The 13352-nt window shown below is 42.6% G+C and overlaps 2 protein-coding genes across 2 annotated transcripts in view; both read right to left on the reverse strand.

Moving 5' to 3' along the window:
- Window positions 1-4738: 4738 nt before the first annotated feature.
- Window positions 4739-5654, reverse strand: LOC101610936 (alveolar macrophage chemotactic factor). The gene is made up of 4 exons (XM_004665302.2): window positions 5537-5654; window positions 5287-5419; window positions 5110-5193; window positions 4739-4872 (listed from the first exon to the last, which is right to left on the reverse strand). Exons 1-4 carry the CDS (start codon window positions 5652-5654, stop codon window positions 4854-4856), a joined length of 354 nt encoding a protein of 117 aa, XP_004665359.2. The 3' UTR covers window positions 4739-4853.
- A 520-nt stretch (window positions 5655-6174) lies between these two features.
- The window catches only part of LOC105944543 (interleukin-8), a 50296-nt gene continuing 43118 nt past the window's right edge, over window positions 6175-13352 (reverse strand). The window contains exons 4-5 of the mRNA XM_045130152.1: window positions 7265-7332; window positions 6175-6245 (exon numbers count right to left, since the gene is read on the reverse strand). Of these exons, the coding sequence (XP_044986087.1) occupies window positions 6175-6245; window positions 7265-7332 (139 nt within the window). The remainder of the gene's footprint in view (window positions 6246-7264; window positions 7333-13352) is intronic.

The following is a 13352-nucleotide window of genomic DNA, read 5'->3' on the forward strand; positions in this document are numbered from 1 at the left end:
TCTCTCCTTAACAAAGGAATTAAAAGCCATGATAGAAACACAAAGCTAGTAGTCATGTTTTACCATAGATCTTGTCATCCCTCCAGGAACTAAAGGATTATGGGAATGTGTCACACCCAGAGGAAGGGAGAATGTCTGATAGAATGAACGAAGGACCTCATAAACCCCAGAATTGTCCAAATCAGTTCAGATATCTAAAGTGAATTTTAGCTGACCACATAGTTAATCCCAAGTGCTTTTATGCATAAGAGAGAGTTTCAGATGGATAAGAGACTAAAAACAGTATTTGGAGGTTAGCTTGAGAAAGCTATGATACATTTCCCCAGAAGACATACCTTAGATTAATTTTCCCCAGATATGTGCATCCTTCAGTCTACTAGTGGTGAGATCAACTATTAATGGCAGAAATGGACAACAGTAGCTATTTTGGGGGATTCTGAGTAAGTTGCACTCTGGTGACACATGTAAATCATTTTATTTCTTTGTAGAATGATCATTTTGTAGAAGGGGCATGACAGCTATTATCACAGGGACGTTACAAATGAGATTTGAGTTAATGGTCTATAAACAAATTCACCTTTACAAATCTTGCTTCTGGATAAAAAACCAAGATGTTCATGATGACAAAGTAATGTTCCTTTATTCACCAAACTTGTGCCTTCCTATCTTCCACTGTTCTTGGGTTCTTAATAAGTATTTGGGAGTTAATATAACAAATCAGTGATTACTCAAAACACTGTCATTTAGAGTTCAAGCAGTTATGGAGGATTTTTTTTATCTTTGCTATAATTTATAGGGTTAAAAAAGGATTGTTTGAGAGGGCAAAGAGATACCTTCTAAATTTAATGATTTTAAAAGTACAGAATAATTTTGTACATATTTATATTGCTGAAAACTTGTCAGCAGGGCTGGAGAGATGTCTCAGTGATTAAAGCACTTGCATGCAAAGCCTAACAATCTGGGTTCAATGCCCCAGTACCCACACAAAGCCAGATGTACAAAGTAGTGCATGTATCTGGAGTTTGTTTCAGTGGCTAGAATCCCTGTCATATATTTTCTCTCTCTCTCCCTCCGTCTTTCTCTCTCTCTTTCTCTGTCTCTCTCTCCTCCTCTCTCTCACTCTCTCTGTATCATTTGGCCTTCAAATAAAGAAAGAAAGAAAATATGAAGAAAACTTGTCAGTAAACTCATAGCCTTGAAATCACTGTAAGCATTTCCACATTTTTTCCTCCCCTTTGCCTGTCTTCCTTTCCCTTTTTCATTTTTACAGATACATCAGAATATGATGATTGAAACTACATTAACTAAATTAATAGTTTATCTGTAGCAACAAAAATCTAATGATAAAGAAAACCTAGGTTAAATGTACATTTACTAAAAGTATAATAGCATATGCTAATGTATACAAATATATGCCACTATAACACAGGTAATATACTAATCTAATTGTAGCATAAGTGTGTTTATATAGGAGTTAGATTCATACCATTCCTTTCCATTTACTTGTTTTTATATTTATTTAATTTGCTTTTCTTAGAAATGCAGTATTTTATATCTCAATCCTAGATAGACAGTGGGAAGTATTCAGCCTAGACCACTCATCTATTTAAATACTTACCATATGCTGGGTAGAGCCCTAGGACTGAGATGAACATGACAGACATTGTCTCTGTCCTCGTGAAGTTGGAGTGAAGCTGTGTGTAGATTCCATAAACTGTATAGTTCTTAGTGAGGAAATGTTACAAAGCAAACATGAAAAGTGCTTTGAGACAATAGAAAAGAGCCCTAATCTGATAGTGGGAGGTGTAAGAGGCTGCTTTGAGGAACAGAGAGTAAAGGTGGAAGTCAATCAGAGGAGAGTACTGGGAGATGATACAGGTTGGGGGATTGCATACATCAAACCCCTCACTGGATTATCTACAGACAGGAAGAAAAGAGGCCATGAGCCAGGTTGTTGATTTAAGGACAGCATCCGACAGGTGGTGTCAGGATACCTTGCCAACTCACTTAGTCTGTGCCACACATTGGGGAGACAGATCTAAATAGAATATGCTTGATACTCTAGGGCGGGCAGCTCTTTGTAGACTATGGAAAGAAACAGATAAGCAAATAAGTAGTGTGGTGGTTGTTAAAATTCGCACATCTGACATCTAGCGGGAGCCATGGGAGCACCAACATGAAAGCACAGGTGTCCTGGCAATAGCAAGGGACACATTGCAAAGGAGATGTTCTTGCACAGAATTCTGAAGGATGGGTAAATCTTCTGTAGGCATAAGGGGAAAGGTTCTTTCAAGTAGAGCCATAGTCAAAAAGAAGAGAGCTTGCTTGACTACAGAATCAAACACCTGACTGGACTGAATGGGAGGGAGATGTGGAGCTCAAGAAGCAATCAGCAGGCTGGGCATGGAGGTGCACACCTTTAATCCCAGCACTCAGGAGGCAGGAATGGGAGGATCATCATGAATAGTGAATTCCAGTTCAGCCTGGGCTAGAGTGAAACCCTACCTCAAAAAATAAAAACAAAACAAAAGAAGAAGAAATTGGGGGGAAGCTGAGACAGAACCTCCCCTTTTGTGCTTCAGGATCTTTTGGTTCATGTCTAGAATGAGGAAGCAGTTAATCAGCTTGGTGTCACTGGACCAAACACTTCAGGTGGTCAGCTCAGAAAGAGGGAAGGTTTATTTTGGCTCACAAGTCAAAGATTTGAGGTTTCAGGTTCTGTTGCTTCGGGCTTATGGTTTTATAATACATTTTACAGGAGTACATGATGGAGGAGGGGAAAGAAGGAATGAAGGAAAAGTGAAGATGAAGGGCTGTTCAAAATCCCCTTTAATCCCTGGTGAAGGAAACCCTCCCAGTAGGCCCCACTTCTGAACAGCTGAACCACCACCAGCAGCCCTGCACTGCGGACCCCGCTGTTAACAGGTGGGCCTTCGGAACACATCTGAGAGCCAAGCAGTGCAGGCAGCTGATAAAGGCTGGAAATTGGGAGGGTTCCTCATATTCATATTTTCAGAGGACCCCAGGGGCTACCGATGCCCTGAAGAAGTAAGAATGGGAGTGTGCTTAGAGAAAGGTTGGATTTATGCAAGAGGATGGGAAAAAATAAGGGATGGAGTCAAGCCAGGGAGGTATGGAGTCCATCTTGATAATAATGTAGAATTAAAGATAAATAAGTCACAGCATAAAAAAAACAGAAACAATGTGAGTGAAATTTAGAAATCTTTTACTTTTTTCTCAAAACAACCCCCAAAATAAGTAATATAAACAAATGAGACACATTTTAAAAGTATAATTTTAAAATAATGAATCAAGTAGCTTTATATATTTCCTTATAACAAAATGAGCAGACTCTTTAAAGATACACTATAGGCATCCAAACATCTTAGCAATACTACTTAAGTGATAAATTCATATTCAAATATGTTTAATAGGTTTTCCAAACTTTCAGAGTCTTAGGGGCTGAAGGGCTTGCTTAGTGGTTAAGGCGCTAGCCTGCAAAGTCAAAGGACCCAGGTTTGATTCCCCAGGACCCACATAAAGCCAGATGAACAAGGTGGCGCATGCATCTGGAGTTCATTTGCATTGGCTGAAGGCCTTGGTGCACCTATTCTCTCTATCTGCCTCTGTCTCACTCTCTCTCTCTCTCTTTCTGCCTCTTTTTCTCAAATATAAATAAAAATATAATATAAAAATTAATCTTGGGCTGAAGAGATGGCTTAGCAGTTAAGGCGCTTGCCTGTGAAGGCTAAAGACTGATGTTAGACTCTTCAGATCCCACATAAGCCAGATGCACAAGGTAACACATGCACACAGGGTCACACATGTGCACAAGATGGCACACACTTCTGGAGTTTGATTGCACTGGCTGGAGGCCCTCAGCCAATTCTCCCTCCCTTCCTTCCTTCCTTCCTTCCTTCCTTCCTTCCTTCCTTCCTTCCTTCCTTCCTTCCTTTCTTTCTTTCTTTCTTTCTTTCTCTCTCTCTCTCTCTCTCTCTCTCTCTCAAAAAAATGCAAAAAATTTTTTAAATGTTTCTGTGGAAATTAGGAGTCAGCAATCTACCTATTTCTTATGTTCCTAATGTATTTAAATCACACACTTAAGACCTAAATAGTAGATCTACTAATAGAATAGTTAATAAATAGCATATAAACCAAGTTTAATGAGTAAGTCATGACATTATGCCATACAAAGAAGACATCAAATGTCTAAAATTATAGGAAGAGAATAAATTAGTCCTTCCAGAACTTACACATTTGTAAATTCTAAATAAGGAAATACATTCTACACAAGTTTCTGTATGACAGACTGGCTTCATAATACAATATAAATCATGTACCATGCCAGGGTCAGGAGTAAGAAAGTTTTCTAACAGATTATCCAAAAAAAAAAAGACAAAATATTTCCTATTTCATGAAAAGAATGAAGATAAACTATCCCTCCCTCAGCAGATTCTAACAGAACCTTACTAATCTGTTGAATCCAGTGTGTATGTATGTAAATATGTATATAAAATATATAGCATTCCTAGAATATATATGTATATGTGAATATACGCATACATTTATACCATCTTTAAAGATTAACAACCAATTATGTTTGACTTAAAATTTAGTCAGTTGCCAAAGGTCTCATCAACATATCAAATAAAATGACAGCAGAGAGCATTAACAGTGTGCTCAGTTCTGAGCAGAAGGCTTTAGGCACAAAGATCTCCCCATCCTGTTCAAAGTGGGGGTCCACCAAGAGCATTACTGTGGAATGAAAACGAGCCATTCCTTCTTGTCGTCACTGGGTCCTGAATCGTCCTTGGAAACGAAGGCCTTTTCCAATGCATGTTAATTTCTCTTAATCAGTTTTCTTTTTTTCCACTGTAGAGAAAACAGTGATAACCGTTTTAGTCAAAGTTCCACACCTCAGTCTAAAGCACACGCACATTTCAGTAATGCGCCCTCGGTTTGCTCACACATGTAAAAACTGTAAGAAAGATTTTTCCAGAACAACTTTCCCTTCTTAATCCTTTTTCTAATTCTAAGCATGGTCCGGACTCTGGTCCCCAAATCTGCAATCGTGTGGGGAGAAAACTTCAAAACTAACGTGGCAAATACCTGTCCAACATCTTCTGCACGATTTTCTTGATCAAAGGAGCTGCGGGGTCCAGACAGACTTCCTTCTCGTTCTTCAGTACGGCTCTGCAGAGAGGAAAAGAGAGTGCACCGTGAGCCCCCCTCAAGACCCAGTAGGGGGAGGGTGGCTTTCTTCTCCCCGCAGAGAGGACTACTTACATCACTTGTACATCGGGACACTGCGGGCCCGGGGCGACCACCTCCAGGGTCCTGGTCATTTTGGGATGGATTCCCGGAGTGATGGTCAAGCAAATGCAGCGCAGCTCTTGCCTGGAGGACCCGACCGGAGCGGCTGGGGAAGAGAAGAGACAAGGTTATTGCGGGGCGCAGAGAGCCTGGGGCGCAGAGAGCCTGGGGCGCAGGGCCGCGGCGCGTAGGACGCGAGCGCCGCACCCGGACGCGCGCTCACCATCCAGCGGCGCCGCCAGCAGCCAGATCAGCGCGAGCGGCAGCAGCGAGCGCCGGGGGCCGGGGATGCGCCCGGGGCGGCAGGGCGCGAGGCTCGGGGCGCGCACGACGCGGGGCATGGTGGCTCGGGCTGGAGAGGCTGGAGGGAGCTGGGAGGCTGGGGCTCAGGCGCACTGTGGCTGCGTCCAGCCTGCTGCATGCCTTTTATCTGCATGCGCCTCTTCCACTGGGCAGGAAGCTCAAGCTTGGGGATGCTGGGGAAATTCCCTGGACTTGGGGTTGGAGCAGTGTGTGGGGGGGTGTGTCAGGGTGCGGGGTGGGGGAGGGCTGGACAGTGAGAAGTGGGGAGAAGGGTGGCTGCGGGGAGGCCCTGAGCCAGATTTTATTGTAGCCCCGCCCCTGCGTGGTGAAGGAGACGGCTGTTGGGAGAGGAGCGGTCGGTTCTGGGGTCCTGTGGGCACCTCGTCCTAGCGAAGGCCAGCCCTGCCCAGCGAGGCGAGAGAGCCCTCTGCACGTGCCCCCCGACCAGAGCGGAGAGGAACGCTTGTGTGGGTTTTGAGCTGGGGTTCTTACTACTGGCCCTGTGATTGTTCAGGGAATGTAATCCTCGATTAAAACGACTGTGCAAGCACAGCTTCCTCAACTCCTTGCAGACAGGTCATGGTAAGGGTGCTCGCAGGGCTTAATGGGTGCCTGGGAGGTTGCCAGCTCTGGAAGTCAGGGAAACAGGATGAAAGTCTTTATTTCCACCTGGAATCAGCCACAGGGAGGGCCTGCGAAATCAAGACGGGCTTACTGGAAATCTGTTTTTACAGTTCAGCAAGTAAATGCGTTTCTAGGTGACTACAAACGTTCACGCTATCAGAGGTCACGGAGCAGATTGCTCTGGACGATGACACCGTTGTGAATTAGGAGAGGTTGGGGTCTTCACGTGAGTGAGCGGAGCGGTGCGGGCGGCCCTGCTGTGCGCCCCGCGGTCCCTACTCCGCAAGTGTGAATTGGACACGACTTGGAGAAGCTGAAGGAAACTAATGGGCTGAGGCCCCAGACCATGGGACGTTTATCTAAGGCTGCTGTCGTTTCACATCCACTTGAGAGCGAGACAGCACCCATTCTGACTTCCACAGATCAACTTCATAGGATCAGGGAGTATGCCCTCCCCCTCCAGGCTTCTGGAACCCTCCTCAGCCTTAATCAGTGGTGACAGGTTATTTTCAATACCTGGTTTGGAGCCTGTAGCCTCTCCCTGAAGATGAAGGGCAGGCTGGCCTCCAGGACTGAAGGTTTAATGGCCAGGTCGCATGCATAGGAGCTGTGCCTGTCTTACAAGATGCGGAGGGGGGATGGGCTTTCTTTCACGGGCAAGGAACTGGTCCTCCTCTGGACAGGTCCCAGCACTCTTGGGCTCCTATGAGGCCAACAGAAGTTATCAGTAAACATGACGGTAAGAAGAAACTATTCATGGGCTGAAACTCTCTTCCTTGTAGCCCTGGGACATTTCACAAACCCCTCCACCCATCTTTCTTGAACTAACATCACTTGCACTGCTGAGCAAGAAGAAGGTGTCTTAGACCTTGTGAACTTATTCTGGACAGAAATTTCAAATCCAGCTGAGGAAGGCTGGGAGGTTCGGTGACGGCTGTGTGAGCAGGACATGAGGAGTTCTGTATCCCACGCAGCTTCCTGGCTCCGTCAGCCTCGGACCTGAGGCAGCGAGCCATGGTCCTACCTGGGAGGGGCAGTCCGGAGAAAACAGCCAAAACACTGATTAAACGGATCTTCCCGAGATTAGTGCATCTAGAGACAAAAAATAAGTTTCACTTCAAAATTTTAAATTATGACTAAAGATATTGAGCAATTGAATTCAACTTAACCACAGAGAAGAAACTATACCATAAGATTGCGTGACAAATAAAAGTTAATAACATGTTTGATTGTGGGTGTGTGTGGTGTGCATTTACGTACTCATGCACAACTAGGTTAGTTCAAAACAAGCTATTTTATCTTTTATATATTTTATTTATTTATTTGAGAGGGGAGAGGAGAGGCCTCCAGCCACTGCAAACAACTCCAGATGCATGTGCCCCCTTGTGCATCTGGTTTACGTGGATCCTGGGGAATCAGTCCTTAGGTTTCACAGGCAAATGCCTTAACCACTAAACCATCTCTCTAGCCCCCAAACAAGCTTTTTTGTTTGTTTCTTTGTTTTTCAAGGTAGGGTCTCACTCTAGCCCAGTCTGACCTGCAATACACTCTGTATTCTCAGAGTGGCCTCAAACTCATGGTGATCCTCCTACCTCTGCCTCCGGAGTGCTGAGATTAAAGGCGTGCACCACCACGCCCAGATTTGCTATTTTAAATATAAGTGAGCATAAGAATTAGTTGTGGCACCAAGTGAGAAGTCTGAATGATGACCAAAGAATGGCACGGCAGATTCTCCACTGTCGTAGGTGTGCACCCTGAATCCACTCACTGTGAATTGCTTACAGAACAGAAAGAGACAAAATTTGTCTAAGCTGGCAAATGAGGAAAGAAAATCCCCTCTGCAAGTCAACGATGGGGCTGCCCACACAAGCCAAGAAGCCATGTGCAAACCGAACCTGGCTTCCCACTGAAACTGCCCTGGCCCGCTGCCATGCTTGGCTCCTGTCTAGGCATCTGGGACAAGTAGAAATGTGGACAGTCCAAATATCCCTTGAGTTTGAGAATTATGACATTAGCAATCAGTGGAGATAATAGTGCTGTGAAAGTGATTGCTTCAATAATGCCAACTTAAAGAGAAGCCAGTTCTATTAACCAGGTGATAGAGAAAAAAAAAAAAAACCCTCGTGTTATTTATTCACAACTACAATAAAATGATCCAGAAACTGACAGTCATCTGTATAAGCTGAACAATATAGCACAAGCAATCTAATTTCACTCACAACACCATAGTTATTTAACACAAATGGACATATTTGAAATGGCTTGTCAAAGTGTTTCTAGGCTCATTACTTTGTGAACATCTCAATGATTCTTTGAGACAAATATAAGAATTTTTTTCCTGCTTAATCAGCTCTAGAAATAAAGGCCAGAGAAAGAATTAAACAGTAGAAAATGCAGTACTGGAAGTTGAGAATTAGAGAATATGCAAGCAGAGCTTTGTGGTGCTTTGCGGGCTCCAGACCACTTTCTTCATAGTTATTGGTACACTTCCCAGAGCTCCCACAATCTGGGTAGCCACTTTATTGCATTGCCCAATAGTCATACTTTAAACTACACTTTAGAATGTGAGGGCGTGTGTGTGTGTGTGTGTGTGTGTGTGTGTGTGTGTGTGTGTGTGAATGTGTGATGTGCACACATATGTGCATGTGTGTGCCTGCATGTGGAGGCCGTAAGACAATCTCTGGTGTCATTTGTCTGGAACGTCAACCACCATTTTTTTGAAACAAGGTCTCTCTTTAACCTGTAACTCACTGATTAGGTTTGGCTGCCTGGCCAATGAGCCTCAGGGGACCTCCTAGCCATGCCTTCCCAGCAGTGGGATTATAGCCGCATGCCAGCACACAGTGTTTTACACAGTTACTGGAATTGAACTCAAGTCCTTATGCCTGTGAGGCAAGCACTTGACCAGTGGAACTATGTCTGCGCCCCCCAGTCCCCCACTTATGTTATTGAAATCCTCAGTCTCTGTGTCTGCCTTTGGGGGCCATAATACTACAAAAGGTCAAAAAGACTTTAGGTTAACCTAACTTAAAACTGACCCTCACTTTCTTTAAAACAAATTAAGGCCAGGCATGGTGGCACATGCCTTTAATCCCAGTGCTCAAGGTAGGAGGATTGCTGGGAGTTCAAGGCCACCCTGAGACTACAGAGTGAATTCCAGGTCAGCCTTTGTTCTCTGAGGAGACATTTTCTAACAAAGCCATTCGAACTGTGTCTCACTGTTGAACATGGCTACCTCACGGGCAGGGCCCATGGTCCAACTTTCACCGTGCTTTTGCCTCTCTCAGGTCCACTGTATACGCTCTGAAATCAAGGTTGTTGTTTCCATGGAGGAGGAAAAGTGGACAGTGACTTGTCCTTACCCCCTAGTTTTACAACTCCACCATTTTAATTTGGCTTTGTCCCATGTTAGAAATTGTTTTTTGGTTATTCCTACAGAAAACTCAAATGATATTTTCATTCTTTGAAATCTGAAGTATTTGAAAGAATGGCCAAACCCCAGAAATATATTTGGTAGTAAAAAGAAAAAATATATTACCAAAATATTGATCAGCTTACATGATTTCTGTGCACTGGAGTGCTGGAGATACATGACGAGGGGTGGGGGACGTTCTGCCTTGCTGTCTTGTCTTAGTGTTAAAGTGTGCAATATTATTCTAAGTTGATCTCTTTTTATAAACCAGACAAGACTTTAATTGTGTGAGTAAAGATAGGGCATAGGCTTTTTCAAATATTTTTAAAATGTATGTTTACCTCTATATCTGCCACTCTATTTTATGTTTAAGAAATGATTTTGGTCATTAAGCACATTGGCATGTCAATAAAAGGGAGAATGTAAGAGGGTAGTAGAATAGTTACTTCCTTGTATGCAAAAGAAAAGGAAAAAAGTCTTGGGTTAACTTTGCAAAGTCCGTAAACCCGCCTCCTCCATGTTTGGCTTGGCCACCCAGTGACCAGACAGCATTACTAGGGAGCAAGCTTGCCTCCAAGCTCCTCCACCTTTACTATGAAACGTTGTTTCTTTTGGGGCATCATCAATTTTTTTTTTTCCTACTGCTCATTTCAGAGAGAAAGAATCAATGAGCTGAACCCACACTCAGCTACATTTGAGAAGCTGTATTTGAGCAGATGCTTGTCAATTTCTGGGTAGATGGAGTTACCAATTATCTTTTATGCAACTATGCAAACCTAATTGTTTTTGGTTGACAATAACAGATGATACATAGTAAAATAAAAATGAAGATTAATGCTTTAAATGTTTCCAAAACCCCTGGGCTTCTCAGAAATAGGAAACATTTATTGTGTTCCTCCAAAATTTGATCTGGACCAAGCAAAAAACACTGCAAATAGGAGACAGAATATCTCTTTTTTTCAGTGCTGGGTATTGAATCCGGGGTCTCTCACATGTTAGACAAGTACTGACCTATACTTCCAGCCCAAGAGAAAAAAAACTCATTAATGGTAGCTATTTTAAATTATTTTGAGAAGGGATATGATTGATAATGCAAAGATACTTAAAAAGGAAGTTGGACTTTAGACACTTTCCACCATAATTGCAATTGGCTATATTGTAATTACCTTCATAACTTTTCTTTCCTCTAATTTCTCGTGTTTTTTTTTTCTTTTCTTTGGCAGAATAATCGCCTCTGCATAGCAGCAGCATATATTTAACATTTAACATGGGGTACAGCCTCATTATTGCTGCTCTAACAGGAAAAGTTGAGTGTGTTTTTATGACGTGATTTATGTACTTCCTAGAATCACCTCTCCCCTCCCCTTATCACTGCCTGAAAACATGACAGAGCCCTAACACTAGACCAATATCCCAGGCAATGAATGTAGAAGAATAAAACGTGCTTTTTGAATGATTCATTACCACAAACCTTTTGTTAAATCGTGTTATGAATTCTTAGCAAATTACTACTTTCTTGCATATTTAAAACATTATTTTTATAAGAACTAGGAATTAGGGAATTGCTCCCACAGTCATAAAATGTGTTGTAATGCCAAGCCCCAAGTCATAATCCTAGAAATTCTGGCTAATACTGAACTAAGATTCCCTTACAAACCACCTGGGATTTTAAAGCATGGCTTCCTCTAAAGAGTAAATGGACAAAATAGGCTTTAATAAAATGTGTCAATTTGAGTCATTTTTTCCAAAAAATTGAGTGTTAGTAAGTCAGACTGCTAAGTCACTTGCTTTGGAACAGAATGTTCCTTAGGGATAGTTGTTATTTTTTACGTAATTTAAATTTGAGAGCAAACTGATGAATGCTATGACGAGGGGTTATGTCATAGAAAAGAGAAATGCGGTAATGGCTAACGTGTGAGAAATAGACCACAAGCTGCCATCAGTCATACTGTGGTCATGTACAAAAGAGCTCTCTGTTACAAATTATAAATCAAGGAAAGTTGGAAAAGTTTCTATTTGAAAATGAAATCATGCTTCAATGAAGTTCTATGCTGTAAGAAAGGTTTTTCAGCCATGAATACTTTCATTGTCAGATTCTAGTCATTTCTATGACAAAATTTCTCTCTAATCTTAACCAACCTATCACTTTTAAAAATGAAAATGCGGGCTGGAGAGATGGCTTAGTGGTTAAGCGCTTGCCTGTGAAGCCTAAGGACCCCGGTTCGAGGCTCGGTTCTCCAGGTCCCACGTTAGCCAGATGCACAAGGGGGCGCACGCGTCTGGAGTTCGTTTGCAGAGGCTGGAAGCCCTGGCGTGCCCGTTCTTTCTCTCTCCCTCTATCTGTCTTTCTCTCTGTGTCTGTCACTCTCAAAAAAAAAAAAAAAAATAAAAAAAAATTAAAATGCTGGTACTAGCTTTTTCCCCTGTAAAACTATTTTTAGAGAGGACCAGACAGGGTAACTTTGCAGTTTTTTTTAAAAATTAGTTGTTTATCTGCAAGCAGAGAGAGACAGACAGAGAGGGACACAGAGGGCGGGCAGAGAGCAAGGACACAGTAGGGCCTCCAGCCACTACAAGGAAACTCCAGATGCTCGCACAGCTGTGTGCACCTGGCTTTACGTGGGTGCTGGAGACGTTATCCTCTGCAGGCAAGTGCGCCAACTGCTGGGCCGTGTCTCCCGCCCTTCTTTTAAGCCACTAAGTTTGCAGGCAAATTTTTACACTGAAATAGAAAAATTCACCAACCCCGAAACTAGCTGAAAAAGTATGATATATTGGTCTAGGTTGATACAGACATATAGATAACTATAGACATGATGGGAGATTATATATCATGTGGATACATCCTTCAAAACATGCAGAAGAATATGATGCAGGCAATGGAGTTGACACGTAACGGATGTGTGGTGTTGATATTTACTGAGATGTGAAAGATTGAGAAGGGCTATGCTTACACGAGGGGAATTAAGAATTCTTAGACATATGAAATGTGAAATACCTGTGAGATGGTTGAGTGGAGAAGTCATGGAGGAAGTTATCTATAGAGTCTGGACACAGAACAGGAATTTATTCCGGGACTGTATACTTGAGAGACATTGCATAGAGAGGTGCCCATGGAACCCACCTCTTGAGACACCTGGGGTAGCTTACACGGAACGGTGCATTGAGGACTCTGACATCAAGTCTTCTTAGTCTCAGAATCTTAATTCCTGTTTTCAAAACCTTTCCTTCTTTGTTCTTCACTCAATACTTTTTATTCTCTCTAGGATCTAGATTGGTATTTTAAGTCCATTTTCTATGAATCTTATGTAATCTGCAAAATAAGTGACATAGTTTGTTGTATACATGTAAGAAAAAAAGTTCAGGGAAGAAGATTGTGACCCCCCAGACCCATTTTCTCCTCTGCATTCTGCATCTTTGTATCACCCACAGTGTCTTCACACCGATCATTAGTGGGATTTCAAGGATCACTTCCCAACTCACCTGGTTGCTTCCTGCGATGCTTCCTGGGATAAAGTCTGTTCCATACTTTGCATATAAGCCCACAGAACTGCTATCTCATGAGAGATATTCATGAGAGACTTCATGCAGGGTCTGTGTAACTAAGATCCTGCTAGTGGTAACAATACCATTAGTGGTGAACAGCAGTTAGCATAGAAGCAGAAAAAGAAATAAATTGGGATGGTCCTGGGAGATTCAC

The sequence above is a fragment of the Jaculus jaculus genome, chromosome 11 (genome assembly GCF_020740685.1).
Source record: "Jaculus jaculus isolate mJacJac1 chromosome 11, mJacJac1.mat.Y.cur, whole genome shotgun sequence".
In the NCBI taxonomy this organism is placed as follows: domain Eukaryota; kingdom Metazoa; phylum Chordata; class Mammalia; order Rodentia; family Dipodidae; genus Jaculus; species Jaculus jaculus.

Excerpts from the sequence above, each read along its gene's own strand:
- LOC101610936 (XM_004665302.2), bottom strand. The coding sequence starts at position 5,654 with ATGCCCCGCGTCGTGCGCGCCCCGAGCCTCGCGCCCTGCCGCCCCGGG. Across the intron at positions 5,420-5,536 it reads GCTGGCGGCGCCGCTGGATG|CCGCTCCGGTCGGGTCCTCC; the intron begins GTGAGCGCGCGT and ends TCTCTTCCCCAG. Across the intron at positions 5,194-5,286 it reads TGTCCCGATGTACAAGTGAT|AGCCGTACTGAAGAACGAGA; the intron begins GTAAGTAGTCCT and ends TCCTCTCTGCAG.